The sequence below is a fragment of the Amphiura filiformis genome, chromosome 6, assembly GCF_039555335.1.
Source record: "Amphiura filiformis chromosome 6, Afil_fr2py, whole genome shotgun sequence".
NCBI classification, from domain to species: Eukaryota; Metazoa; Echinodermata; class Ophiuroidea; order Amphilepidida; family Amphiuridae; genus Amphiura; species Amphiura filiformis.
In genome coordinates, this window is record NC_092633.1 from 10402933 (window position 1) to 10418357 (window position 15425).

At 38.1% G+C, this 15425-nt stretch overlaps 1 protein-coding gene across 1 annotated transcript in view; it reads left to right on the plus strand.

Moving 5' to 3' along the window:
* LOC140154201 (thyrotropin receptor-like) overlaps positions 1-15425 on the plus strand; it is an 80860-nt gene that overhangs the window by 34851 nt on the left and 30584 nt on the right. Inside the window, exon 2 of the mRNA XM_072176804.1 lies at positions 12547-12687. Within this exon, the coding sequence (XP_072032905.1) occupies positions 12547-12687 (141 nt within the window). The remainder of the gene's footprint in view (positions 1-12546; positions 12688-15425) is intronic.

The following is a 15425-nucleotide window of genomic DNA, read 5'->3' on the forward strand; positions in this document are numbered from 1 at the left end:
ATTATGAAAGTTATGATAATAGCACAATTATTGCGCTAAATTGCGCAATTTTGGGATTTTCACTTTAGCCCTCCACTCCAGCGATAATTGCGCTATTCCGCTATTTTCAAAAATTGCTTCAAAGTAATTGTGCAATTGTGAAATTTTCACTTTACCTCACATACACACAAATGATAATTGCGCTATATATTTCGCTATTTTCAAACATGACATTTTTACTTTACATCTCCACTCAAGTGATAATTGCGCTATTCCGCTATTATCAATCTATTCGCCCAAACGCATTTAACATACACGCAGCAGCCCAAATGTTTCGTGAACATGCTACAAGTGGGATCACAACGAAACAGCCCCGCAGGGCAAGTAAGAATGTGTGAACTGCTAGGGCTGATGTTTACGCATTTGTCCTGATTGCTGTGGATTTTTGTCCAAAGGCATTTCTATTTTTTAATAACATACACGCAGCAGCCCGTACGTTTTGAGAACATGCTCCAAGTGGGACCACAACAGAACAGCCCCGCAGGGCAAGTAAGAAAGTGTGACTGCTGGGTCTGACGTTGACGCATTTGTCCTGAGTGCTGTGTATTTTTGCGTTTCTAATTTTTTTAAATAACATACACGCAGCAGCACAAACGTTTATTGGAAATCGTGTGACACAATTTCTGGTTGAATTTGACTAGATAATACCTGTGTGAGATCTTATTTTACTATACCAGGCAGTGGCGTAACATGACCACTCCTACCCCGGGGGGCTGAAGAAAATTAAATTTTGCCGCCCCTTCCCCAACAGCCCGAAAAGGTTGACCCAATTTTTTTTTCAGTAGTTTGAAAAAGTGAAGAGCAAAAAAAAAAGGAAAAAGGTTTTTAGGCGCTAGCGCCCTAAAAGCAACACATTTTCATGTATAGTACTTTTTAAAAAATTTTCGCCCTCTTTTCTTTACTAATTCTTTTTGTCGCCCCTTCGTTTTGGCCGCCCCTTCGTTTTGGCCGCCCACTGCTTTTACCCCGGGGCTCGCGCACCCAAAGCCCCCCCAAAATACGCGCATGCCAGGTCAATCGTAAAGTTCTCCATCATGCCTCTTATCTTTGCGACCAATAGTAACCTTTTATTTTCACAATTTTTAATCATGAGACAGCTAAAAAAAGTACTAACTTACCTTTTTCTATTTGCTGTAGTGTTAAAGTATGCCTAAAAATGAAACCAAGATCTGTGTATCACAAATAAAAGGAATTGTACAAATATTTAAACAAAGTATAGTATTAATAACTGGACTTAACTACTTGTGAGTGGGAAGTCCAACGGAACAAATAGTAATTCAAGTTGACTAAATTATAGTACAAATGTTATTATTTGATTACTACCTGGAAGAATGATAATTCTTGCAAACGAAGACGTAAGTAGACCAAATCAAAGTAGCTCAAAGTGACCTTTAAACGTCCTTTTGGTCAACTAAGATGTTTCAATGAAAAAAATTAGCATGTAGAAAATGGAAACAATGAAATGACATAAAAGCTAATACAGCAAAGCAACATAAAAATAATAATAAAAAAAAAAACATAACCAAAACACCTACTGCTCAAGGAACTGTAATCAAATTTATTCTGACAAAAGTCTCCATCGTATAATCATGCACAGTTTAAAGAAGCTATCATACTCTTCACAGAGCTGAAGTCATGAGAGTTGCGGCAGAACTTTTTAAATGACCCTCATTATAATCTTATCTGTATTAATGGGTACATGTGTAATGCATGAACTTAAACTAAAACACAAAAATGGGACAATTAGCTGTTTCTCGCATCACTTTGCTATACACCAGGCACAAAAAGAAACTCGTCAGTTATATTCATCCTTGCTGTTCAATAACTTGATAAATTTGGATTATTCTGCAATATACATGTTGTTAATTGGACTTTGCTTTCTGATTTGACACCCTGGTCGTGAAAAACGAACAAGAATTGACCAAGATATGCGCCTCCAAAGCCTCAAACCCCAAAATCAAAAGTTGCATTTTCAACGCTTTTCAATGGGAACGCGTCGTTGTATTGCACACAAGTACCACGGGTCAATCAATAAAGCACACAGTGTAACAGGCACAATTGAATCGTTGAAATTGCAACTTTTCATTTTGGGGTTTGAGAGTTTGGAGGCGCATATCTTGGTCAATTCTTGCTCAATGTTCACGAACAGAGTGTCAAATTAGAAAGAGAAGTCCAATGAACAAAATGTATATTTCAGAATAATCCAAAATTATCAAGTTATTGAACAGCAAGGATGAATATAACTGACGAGTTTCTTTTTGTGCCTGGTGTAGTTGAACTCAATTTTAGCCAACATTGATATATAATGTTTGGGATGCAAAGATCCAGTGGATCTCCTGGGAAGTTAAGGTAAGGGGTTGATATTCCAAAATTAGATTTGTCACGCTATAGTTCACAGTATAGTTAAGCGTTTGACAAATTTTGGAAAGATATAATTACATTTGGCTTGTCATGCAGCTCATGCCCTCATACACATTAAGATCACCTGTTTTTTCATGGTTTTTTTAAGTGCTGTGTAGGCCCAGCACTCAGCAGCATGGCACCTATGCAGAGCCAGGAATACCAAGGAAAGTCTTTACTTTATTTATTAAAAAATTCAATTCAATTCAAATTCTATCTGAAAAAGATTCAAGATTATTCTCCACCTGCAAGAGAACACTTTACAGAATCAAGTTCAAGTTTGCCATATGAATGTCAACATGTTCTCCAAAGTGTTTGCCCTTGTCAGTAGAATAGCAATTGGGTAATAGGTCAGGACTCCTAGACACTCCTTTACACTTGTATTTCTACCTCACATTATGTGAACATCAGGTAAATCCACAGCCCGAGAAGTTTGAGCAAAATCCATTCATAACTTGATTTAAATTGATTTAAATTCGACAAACTTAGGAAAAATAAACATGGTTGGCCAAATACTGTTACTAAAGTATATTTAAGTTCAATGTTAAACTCAGTAATGCAAGACTGTAATGTAGCACATGATTGGCACTTAACAACACAAATGACATGTAACTAGGTGTAACATGATGAGATGACATGAGAGACGGTGTACATCAACCAGTCCCAGTGCACAGTGCGATTGCACAAATCTACCTTCCCAAGTATTGCATTTTACCACAGGATAGCAGAAATCACTAAGGCCACCTTAATTAAGAAATGAGTCTCAAAGCTGCCATGCGCATTAGTGAATCGTTTGTGTTATCCTCTTTAAAAATCAAGAAATTAATTTTTTTGTCTTGTTTTTTTAACAAAAAAGCAAAAATAAAACTCAAAATATCTATTTGATGTCAAATTTTCAACAAGTTTTCAACACAAAGAATAATTATTTTGTACTGGTGACTTTATTTGTCTACTATTCCAACTTTTACAACATTGGAAACTTTGTTTGTCCCCAAAAAATGTATTCTGTAGCAGGTTTTCAATTTTTCACAAGCATTGAGAATCAGGTTTTAAATAAGGTGGCCTAAATAGCTGCAGGCCTGACTCCATATAGACCCTGTTTACACACAGAGAAATCATCTTCAAATGCAACATCAAATTCAGAATATGACTAAGGATTAGTATAAATTTTGTTGATGATGTTTATATGATAGTCAACTTCAAAACAAATTGTGATTTCAACTTCTCTGTCATCACTTGCTCATGCTTCAAATAACCATTATGAAATCGGCTTTTAATTGCATGCTCCTTTCCACTGCAAAAGTCGAGTTCGAATTTGACAAATGTTGCTCTGGGTCATCATTAGAAGTCGACTTCTGAAGTAAAGTTCAAAACCATCACATTCACACAAAAATTAAATTGAGTTCAAATTCGAACAAAGGCCACCTTCAGGCTCTGTGGAAATGGGGGGGGGGGGCATAGTCAATAAACATGGAAAAGTATAGCAATTTGGCAAAACTCTTACAAAATATTTGATTTTGATCCTAGTTATTTCAGATATTTGTGAGAATGTAAGTTTTTTCATAAATGTGGGATGCTAGGATGGTTTACTATCCAGGGGTCAGTAGCCAATTTCAGGCATGGTAGGCCTAATAGTATCTGTTAGCCTGGAATTCATAGTGTATGCAAAATGAATCATGGATTTCAACAATTGGGAATTGAAAGGAAATACATCCGAACATAAGTCCCCATTAGCTCCTGTTTCGACATTTCAGCCATTGTTTCAACGCCTTTTGCCATTTACTACACATGTATTCTAAATTTCTAATCAATACTATCTTTGAAAAAAGAAAACAAATAGAAACCAGTGACATCTCAAATATTTGAAACTGTACACCTGTTATTATGTACTTTTGCACCAAGCATTGTGGGATATTCCTAAATTATGTCTGTTTGCACAAGGTAAATCGTAAAGTTTCAATACATCCTCTGGGCTTACATATAAATAGGTTAGTTTGCTGGAAACCAAAATGTTTTACTAAGAATTTGTAATAACTGAAGCATAAGTGATGTGTGATGGAACAAAATCAGTTGACTGTTTGAGATAATTGATTTTCACTTTCATTTTCTTTATCCATTTAAAGTATGGATATAGTAGATCTATACTATTTCCATGTTTAAAGGGACATTTGGATGATTCTGTATAAATTTATTTCCCCCGGTGTACCACACACAGCGTCATCATCCCTATATCTTTGTGTCAAAAATTGCCGTAATAGTACGGCGAATCCTCTCGTTTTTCAAAAGCTACGCATGGCGATTTTGTTAGGGATAGGCCGAGCGACTCGGACTAAGCATACCATTTACACGATATGAAATACCACAGAGCCTGCCGCAGAGTTTCTATTCTACGATTTGCGCATGATCAGTACCACATATGGTGTTGCTATTACAAGAAAATTTGATTTGTTGTCAGATAAAACACAGGTTTTGTTTCCAATACACTAACTCGAAATGCAATACACTAATTAGCGGGGATGGCTGTTTGCTGCGGATATATTTTACTGCATTTTATAAGTAACAATTTTGAAATCAAAAGTCAAAATTGTGATATATTCAACTGTTTGAGAAATGAATTATATAAAGGACCCGTGTAAGATCCAGGTGCTGTATCTATAATACAATGTACATTATCGACACACTATACCACTTTCTTTAGCTGCGTCAATAATAGAATATTGATTTCAATCGAATGGAATACATCTCTCCATTTTGAGTTTGTACTCCACCACTGAGCGATCTAGCGATCGATTTCTAGCCAATCAGATAGGACTCGCTCACCAACGGAGTATTAAGTTTATATTTATAATACTGGGTGTCAACACTGTGCCACACCTGAAAGTTTGGTATCCATAGCCCAACTGATTTAACAGAGGAACTATTTTCCTGCAAGGATGTGTCAGTGATATCCAAGTAAGCTATCATAATGACTGAATATGATTTTGTTGTAGTGCAAATTACAGAAATCAATGCATGCTGCTTTTAATGTTTTCACCATTATGACAGGAAAAAGGGCAAGGGCATTGATATTTGTCATTTGTACATCAGCAAATAATCATAATTGCATGCGTCCACTGCATCCAATATGCATCCGAGTGTTGGGACTTCGGACGTCTGTCACACTGTTTCATTCATTTAAAATTCTGAATGTAGACTCTGAAAAGGTAACTTCCTAAGTTATATAATATGATAGATTTTGTGCATCCTACATTGCAATTATTTGGTTTTGGCCCATACTTGGAGCAGCATCCTTTCCAGTGGTGTAGCGTCATAGGGGCACGGGGAGGGGGGGAACGTGCCTCCCCAATCAATCTGAAATTTAAAAAAATCCCATAGAAAAATTGCCGAAAAATGGCCTGTGCCCCCCCCAATCAGACCCGGTGCCCCCCAATCATGGTCGGTGCCCCCCCCTCCAATGTGATGAGCCATGCTACGCCACTGATCCTTCCACAGGGATCCTTCCAGCAGAGACAGAGAGAGAAAATGGCAAGGGCGAGAGCGAGCCAACCCACTCAATGCAAACAGGGATTCAAACCTATACATTCAGTACAATTTCACAAAACTGTCTGCACGGACCTTTTGAGATCTTTTCTACCAACATCACTCACTTCTATAACCTCTTGAGAGCTTTCAGACAAACTATATTTTTTATTCTAAATAGGTTGAAAAATTGAATACAAAAGACAATAAAAAAGGAGATGTGACAGGAGCAAAAACATCTGGGACAAACATGTTATAATTGTTATGGAAGTTACCCAGTATTTTGCATTCACTTCCCCACTGTATTATGTTCAAGCACGGAAGGAAACTTATGAGTTAAGAAAAAAACTAGGTTTCTTCATCGATTAAACAACGAGATAAATTGGGCTATTTGAGTTGAAATCCAAACACAGCACAGGGGGTGTAGATTTCAATTGGAATCACCCACTAAGCTAACCCCAATTTAACACTCCCTGATGTGTGTAAGATTAAGGTAATTAACGTCTTCCATAGCGCTGTCTGGATTTCAACTACTTCAGAATAGACCATTGTTTTCAGCACCATAATACTAATAACTAATAATTTCTTGTGTATATGCCATTTGCAACAAAATTTTCAACACATTATTATAGAATTATAACAAAAACTAGAAATTTAGCTGAATATATTGATCATTTTACTGTGTCATATGCATGAGAGATAATTGATTCACTCTGCAAACACTTAAGGGATCGGATAGCAACATTTGCACAGTATTTTTTGTGCGACATGAGAGCACATCAGACACATCAAATTGCATTCTGAATATGAGGAATATCCTTCCGATATCAAATAATTTAGATTTTTTATATTTGCGATATAATACAAATTTTATGGCAAATTATTAAAAATTGATATTTTTGACATTTACGGTAACAGTCCTCAAAGTAAATTTTATAAATCGAATGATATGTACTTAGAGTGTATGTAGCTGGGAGGAAAACCCGTCCATCATTCAAAAATGTTGTCCTTTCATATTGAAGATATACATTTTTTCCCCAAAGAAACTTTTTAATTTTTTAATAATTTGCAAAAAAATTTGTATTATATCACAAATTTCACCTTGTAACCTGTTAAAAAGAATATATACCTCAAATGCAGTGAACAAAATGTGGCCCAATAGGCCGATTTTGTATGATTTTTCAGAAAACTGATGGGGGACTTCTTAAAAATGGTTAACGGAGAAATTGACCCCTAATTTTGAAATTGTTATCACCTATATAGACCACCTAATGACCCCCTCTTTTAATAACCTGTCACTGAATGACCCCTTTTTGCAACTCATAGTACTCCCACCAAAACCCCCATTTAGAACAAAATCACCCTAATTTGATATAATGTGGGATTCTCGTCTTGACTGATTGACTCCCATTTTTGTACCATTCTCACTGAATGACTCCTTCTTTACTCCTGAAAACCAGTCACTGATTGACCTGTATTTGAAGTACTGACAGATATTCCACAGACCCTAGAAAGATGGCCAGTTATACCAGTAGCATAGCGTGGGTCATCATATTGGGGGACACCGACCATGATTGGGGAGGCACCGGGTCTGATTGGGGAGGGGGGGCACAAGCCATTTTTCGGCACTTTTCCTATGGGATTTTCTAAATTTTGCAATCGATGGGGGGGGGGGGGCACATTCCCCCTGTGCCCCTATGAGTTATACTCCCTGTCACTTCCATATGAATGCCCCTTTGGATTTCATGATGTGCTGATCAGCATCTGGAATGAAAATGAAGGAGGTTTATAAGGATCTGAAGTCTACTCAAAAATGTTGTTTTTCAAAGATTTACTACAGATCAAGTTACATCATAAAATACAAAACTGATACTAACATTGTTTGTTACATGTATACATTTAAACATATTTTCTTTACATTTCATTTGACATAACTTTATTATATTCTGCTGTAAATAAATAAGGGTTGGATATTTTTAGGCTTATTTTCAAAAGATGTTGTTATCTGCCATGACTTTGCATGTTATTCTTCGGCAGGTAAACGGGCTTTTTAGCCTTTTCCCCATGTTTTTCATATCCAAACAAGTACAGAATTTACAGAAAAGTACAGAAAGTTGTAAAAATTAAGTAAGAAAACTACTAGTTTGAAATAAAAGGAGGCAAATTAGCATCTTCCTCTCATACATGCACATCATGCGTGTATTTTGGGGGCGCCAGCCCCCCGGGGTAAAAGCAGGGGGCGGCCAAAATGAAGGGGCGGTGGAAGAAGAAGGGCGGCAAAAACAGGGGCGACAAAAAGAATTAGTAAATAAAAAGGGCGGAAAAAAATTTGAAAAAGCATGAAAAATTTTGAAAAAATGGTACTTAGCTGTTGAGGAAGGGGGCGGCAAAATTTAATTTTTTTCAGCCCCCCGGGGTTGGGGCGGCCACGGTACGCCACTGCACATGCAACTTGATCAGCATTGTTCACCTATAGGTTAAATACCACTAATTATGTATTACACAGGTTTCAATGGGAAAATGGCTAATTTCGGGTGGAATTTTTTCATATTTAGAACTCTCACAGTTAAATGCCACTAATATCAGGTGAAACTATATGATTTAGATGCCAAATGATCAAAAACTCAACATAGGTTGACCTGAGACTTTTCTTGTTTTAACGCACTGAACCGTAAGCACCTTAAAATGGCAGTGCACTCTCGAAGCTGAAAGTTACAATATGGTAGGGCTAATATTTACTAAAAACCGAAGCCGTATGCGTATGAATTTTGGTACTATTACAACAAAAATGTCATATAATGAGAGAAAATATACCATTTTGAAGCATCAAACCCTAAAAAGTACTTTTTTGGCTATATAACTTGATAAATTTCAGTGATTTTAATGCAGTCATTTCAGATGCCATGCAAACAAATAGTTACACGTCGTATTTCCATGTTTCGCCCAGGCCTATTAGTGGTATGTAACCTATATAGGAACTTAGAAATATTAAAGATAGATGCATGCATGCATGCATGATTCACAAGAACTTTTGCACTTGAAAAATGTTCATATATATAAGAATGTTGATGTGATTGTCAGCGACCGACTTGAGTGCATAGCAGCTTAAATCGTGCACCAAACCCCTTAAAGACTTGAATTTGAATAATTGTATGTCAACATATTGACTGCATGTGATATGAACGACTGCATGTGATATGAACTGCTGGATGTGATGTAATGGGTTTGATTTGTCTCATGTCCGCTTTGATCACATGGGGATGCATGAAATGTGATGCAAACCAAGAGTTAGTTGCTGTCATAGACATAGTAGAGTATCCCAGCAAACACACAATGTTTTACAGAAAACGGTTAAATGTCAGGTTATAAAAAGGATATAAAACGTTTTAAAAACATTCTGAAAACATTTTGGAAAACTTGATGCGAACACATTCCAACATAATTTTATTAAATGTGAAGTGTTGACAAAATATTTTGCAGATATGTTGTACAATAACAATAACATTTTGACAAAATTTTCAAAATGTTATTGTAGTGTTTTTACATACAAAATCTTTTTATAAATGTTTTCATGACTTTTATAAAACGGACAATTAAATGCTATTAAAAAGGTGTGACCGAAACCAAAATGCATTTATAACATGTTTATAACGTTTAACAAACATTTTTGTGTTTGCTGGGATGTTGGCAATCTGGAAGCTTTCTTAGGTGTATTTATTTATTTATTCAATTATTTTATTTATAACTTTTGGCACAATGCCAGGCAAACACAATATTGAATTAGTCAATAAACTGAAGGGTTATCCTTAAAAGACTTGCTGCTAATATATTACACTAGTTCAAACTAAGTATTTCTCTAACGTAGTGCTACTGAAGGATATATCTGGATTGTTCTAAAAACACTAAATTACCTAAATTCAAAAACTAATTTTGAGCTTACTGCAAGGAAGTTCGACCTTTTTTGTATCATAGACTCTAAATACATAGCCAATGAATCCATACACCCTCTATTGGAAACATGACCTTAATCTTTCACACACAGAGTGTGAATTTCAAACGGGGTTACCTGAATCGGTGACTCCATTTGAAATTACACCCCCTGTGTGGGAGATTAAGGTGGTATTGGAGGCATTTTCTGGAAACTAGAAAATTAATGGTCTGAGCATGTTTTAAACAGCTTTAATAGAGTAGGGCAAAGTACACTAACCAATATGCCTTTTGTTTGAAGCAAATCGGACATACGTTTGTTTTTTAAATACATCAATATATATATTTTCTTTGTATCTGTTTGTTTTTATCAATAATCAATGTAGTTAATGAGCTAAAATGACTGTAAAGGCTCATTAATATGTAATTTTTGCCAATATTTTGCTAAAAATCCATTCATAAATGTTCAGGGTACATTTATTTTGCATAATTTTGCCTTGAAACTTGGTCAAAGTGTTTGTAATATGTTCTATGTATTATATAGTGAAGCTGTCCTCTAATTTGCATGATTGAATAATTAATGAGCTAATTTGCATAAATGCCAATTAATTATGCAAATGCAAATTAGAGGGCGGCTTCACTGTATGATACATTAGAACATAATGCCCGGTTTGCTTCAAACAAAAGGCACATTGATAAGTGTGCTTTGCTCTCAGATTGTGTCTTCCATAAAGGGTTGTATGGATTTTAACTGTAATAGCCCTTTGCTAATTAATGAAGGAAGTGAGATGGTATCAATGCTTTCACCCCTGCAACCCTGGGCTGGCTACAGCTACCTCCAACCGTCGCAAAATTAATTGTGCAGTATATGGCTCTTTTGAAGATATTCACATAGCCATTAGCCAACCTCAATATTCTGCATACCTGGCTCTAAACTTGCAATTAAAATGCTTTCTCAGTTTCACTGAGAATCTTGCTTGGAATAAATCATCTGTAACTAATATCTGGATAGCAATTTTGGTAGAGGATGGTTACATTGACTCAAGCAGAAATGGTCTACAGATCAAAAAATTGCTGAAGCCCCCGTACTTTGATAAAAATCATGTAAGATCAGCCATTTAAAAAAAAGATTTTGGCCATTAAGCCCCCCGCATAACTCTGAAAGCGCCCCCTGTACCCCGCAGGAAAAGATCCTGGACACGCCGGTAAATTTGTGAAACCTGGGTTCAAAAAGTGGACGTAAAAAAATAAATGCTTTTTTTTACTAGAGGAAGCATTACAATCTGCAGATGATATAGGTCAAGCCTCGTCAGTGGCGTTGCTACAGGAAGCATAATTTATGGCCCCCCCAGTGGCCCCGACACTTTTGAGGTAAAGAGTGGCATACCGTGGCCGCTCCTACCCCGGGGGGCTGAAGAAAGTTCGATTTTGCCGCCCCTTCCACAAGAGCCCGAAAAGGTTGACCCAATTTTGTTTACGGTGGTTTGAAAAAGTGAAGAGCAAAAAAAGGATTATAAGCGCTAGCGCCCTAAAAGCAACACATTTTGATGTATAGTACCATTTTTTCATAATTTTTTATACTTTTTCAAATTTTTCCGCCTTTTATTCTTTATTAATTCTTTTTGCCTCCCCTTCGTTTTTGCTGCCCCCTGTTTTTGCCACCCTTTCTTCCGCCGCCCCCTTCGTTTTGGCCGCCCCTGCTTTTACCCGGGGGCTCGCGCCCCCAAAGCCCTCAAAATATGCGTATGGTAAAACCCCCAAAATTTCCACTTTTTGCAACAATTTTGGGCAAAATTTGTCGATTCCCCCAAATTCACTTCCCCCACCCCGAAAAAATTTCCTGGTCCGCCACTGAGCCACATTGTATAATGTGACAACAACCAATATAATAAGCAAAAGAGACTCCAACAATTTCAGAAAATGAACAAATATTGTTTCATAACATACATAATGTTTTACAGAAAACATTTAAATGTCAGTTTATAGAGGGTATAAAACAATTTTGATTACATTCGGAAAACATTTTTGAAAACTTGATGCAAAATATTTTACCATATTGTTATTAAGTGCTGACAAATATTTTTCAAAAATATTTGTCAACAAATATTTTGCAATAAAATGTTGACATTTTGATAATATCGTAATGTTTTCCATCGTGTTATGCCCTTGAGTAAGGCACTTTATCACGATTTCTCCTCTCCGCCCAGGTGTATAAATGGGTACTGGCTTCCTTAAATTCTGGGAAGGTAACAGACTGTGGAGGAGGTGTAGCGATCCCCCTATAGCAACATTACGTGGAGGAGTCTGGCCCAATTGCAAAGGAAAGAGAGACTCCGAATCTCCGATCACTGTTTATACAGGATCATCCACTTAACATTTACCTTTACCTTACCATTTGAAATATTTAATGTTTTCACACGTTTTGACTTTTATCTAACCAGACATTTAAATGTTATCAAAATGCTCTGACGTAAACCAAAAATGCATTTAACATGTCTAAAAAACTTTTAGTGTTTGCTGAGGTTTCTTCCTTTCAGGCGAGACTACTTCCTTTCAGGTGAGATAAAAATATTTTCAATCGATATGATGTAAACTAAAAATTTAACAATTGCTATGCACAGACAAACAATAAAACAACAATAATCATTCATTGTTTTCCAGTATTTTAGACGGGAACCTCATCAAAGATATACCTCCAGGGAGCATGTCTCATCTCGAGTCACTCAAGGTGTTAAGTCTGGGAGACAACAGGATTCAATGGCTGCATCTTGAAGCATTAAGCACCCCACGCTTAAACAAATTGTAAGTAACAATATAGCAATATCATCACTCAGTTTCATAGCACAACTTTATGCAGTTAACAACAAACAATAGTGTCTGCTGATATATTTTTTGGCAGAGAGTAGGGAAATAAAGGAAGATGGTTGACAAAGAATAAAATTCAAAAGCTCCAAAGGGATTCCTGATAGCTTTTCAATCCATATCCATTCCATTTGGAGGAAAGGAACGAACCATACTTTAATGTCTTTTATTGTTTGTCTTTGTATACTACCCCTAAAAAGTCAGTGCACTTCTTATTATTGACAACAATATTGTTTTTCTTAGAGAGTAAATAACAACTTACAGATTAAATTTGAAAGAAAGGCGTTTGGTAACTTTTTTGAAGTGTTTTGTAGCACTTGTTCAGTGCATGGCAAACTATCCCTGGCAATGAAACCAATTTCACTCCAGTCTGGGCTCCAGTCACCATCCCTGGCAATGAAACCAATTTCACTCCAGTCCGGGCTCCAGTCACCACCCCTAGCAATGAAACCAATTTCACTCCAGTCTGGGCTCCAGTCACCATCCCTGGCAATGAAACCAATTCCACTCCAGCCAGGGCTCCAGTCACAATCCCTGGCAATGAAACCAATTTCACTCCAGTCTGGGCTCCAGTCACCATCCCTGGCAATGAAACCAATTTCACTCCAGTCCGGGCTCCAGTCACCACCCCTAGCAATGAAACCAATTTCACTCCAGTCCGGGCTCCAGTCACCACCCCTAGCAATGAAACCAATTTCACTCCAGTCTGGGCTCCAGTCACCATCCCTGGCAATGAAACCAATTCCACTCCAGCCAGGGCTCCAGTCACCATCCCTGGCAATGAAACCAATTTCACTCCAGTCTGGGCTCCAGTCACAATCCCTGGCAATGAATCCAAGTTCACTCCAGTCCGGACTCCAGTCACCATCCCCGGCAATGAAACAAATTTCACTCCAGTCCGGGCACCAGTCACCACCCCTGGCAATGAAACAAATTTCACTCCAGTCCGGGCTCCAGTCACCATCCCTGGCAATGAAACCAATTTCACTCTAGTCTGGGCTTCAGTCACCATCCCTGTCAATGAAACCAAGTTCACTCCAGTCCGGACTCCAGTCACCATCCCCGGCAATGAAACAAATTTCACTCCAGTCCGGGCTCCAGTCACCACCCCTGGCAATGAAACAAATTTCACTCCAGTCTGGGCTCCAGTCACCACCCCTAGCAATGAAACCAATTTCACTCCAGTCCGGGCTCCAGTCACCATCCCTGGCAATGAATCCAATTTCACTCCAGTCTGGGCTCCAGTCACCATCCCTGGCAATGAATCCAATTTCACTCCAGTCTGGGCTCCAGTCACCATCCCTGGCAATGAAACCCATTTCACTCCAGTCTGGGCTCCAGTCACCATCCCTGGCAATGAATCCAATTTCACTCCAGTCCGGCTCCAGTCACCACCCCTAGCAATGAACCCAATTTCACTCCAGTCTGGGCTCCAGTCACCATCCCTGGCAATGAAACCAATTTCACTCCAGTCCGGGCTCCAGTCACCATCCCTGGCAATGAATCCAATTTCACTCCAGTCTGGGCTCCAGTCACCATCCCTGGCAATGAAACCCATTTCACTCCAGTCCGGGCCCCAGTCACCATCCCTGGCAATGAAACCAATTTCACTCCAGTCTGGGCTCCAGTCACCATCCTAGCAATAAAACCAATTTCACTCCAGTCCAGGCTCCAGTCACCATCCCTGGCAATGAAACCTATTTCACTACAGTCTGGGCTCCAGTCACAATCCCTGGCAATGAAACCTATTTCACTCCAGTCTGGGCTTCAGTCACCATCCCTGGCAATGAAACCAATTTCACTACAGTCTGGGCTCCAGTCACAATCCCTAGCAATGAAACCTATTTCACTACAGTCTGGGCTCCAGTCACCATCCCTGGCAATGAAACCAATTTCACTCCAGTTTGGGCTCCAGTCACAGTCCTTGGCAATGAAACCAATTTCAATCCAGTCTGGGCTCTAGTCACAATCCCTGGCAATGAAACCAATTTCACTCCAGTCTGGGCTCCAGTCACAGTCCTTGGCAATGAATTCAATTTCAATCCAGTCTGGGCTCCAGTCACAATCCCTGGCAATGAAACCAATTTCACTCCAGTCCGGGCTTCAGTCACCTTCCCTGTGTTACAATTAGTACTTTGGTGTGCCTATAATATGCTAGATACAGCATTAATTTCTTATAATAGAAGTAGGACTAAATTGGTAAAAACATCTTAAGACGCAATAAATGAAGTATAAAAATGAAGTATAAAAATAAAATCTGTTATAGCTTTACGCATTATATTATACCGATCATTATCATCTTCATTATTTTTCAAATCTTGCTTGACTTGGGCTTCAAGAGTGGGCTAGGCTGAGTTGGCTTAGGGTTACCTTAAGCCTAAGGCTTACTAATGAAACCTGCCCTATAAGTCTGACACAGATAATGCACTATGCTGTTTATTTACTTTCCAATGTAATAAGTGATCCTCGTGCAATTCCGATTTCCAATACATCATTACCGGGGTATTGGTAAAAAGAAATGGTCTGAACAGTCCAGTCCAGTCTAGAAAAAAACTTGCTGGTCGGAGTAGAATATGGGGTAGATGGGATGGGGAAGTCCAGGATCAGGATGAAATATCTTGCCCCGCAGGGCTCTAACCCATATGGTCCAGGTTTTGTGGTAATAATGAATCACAATT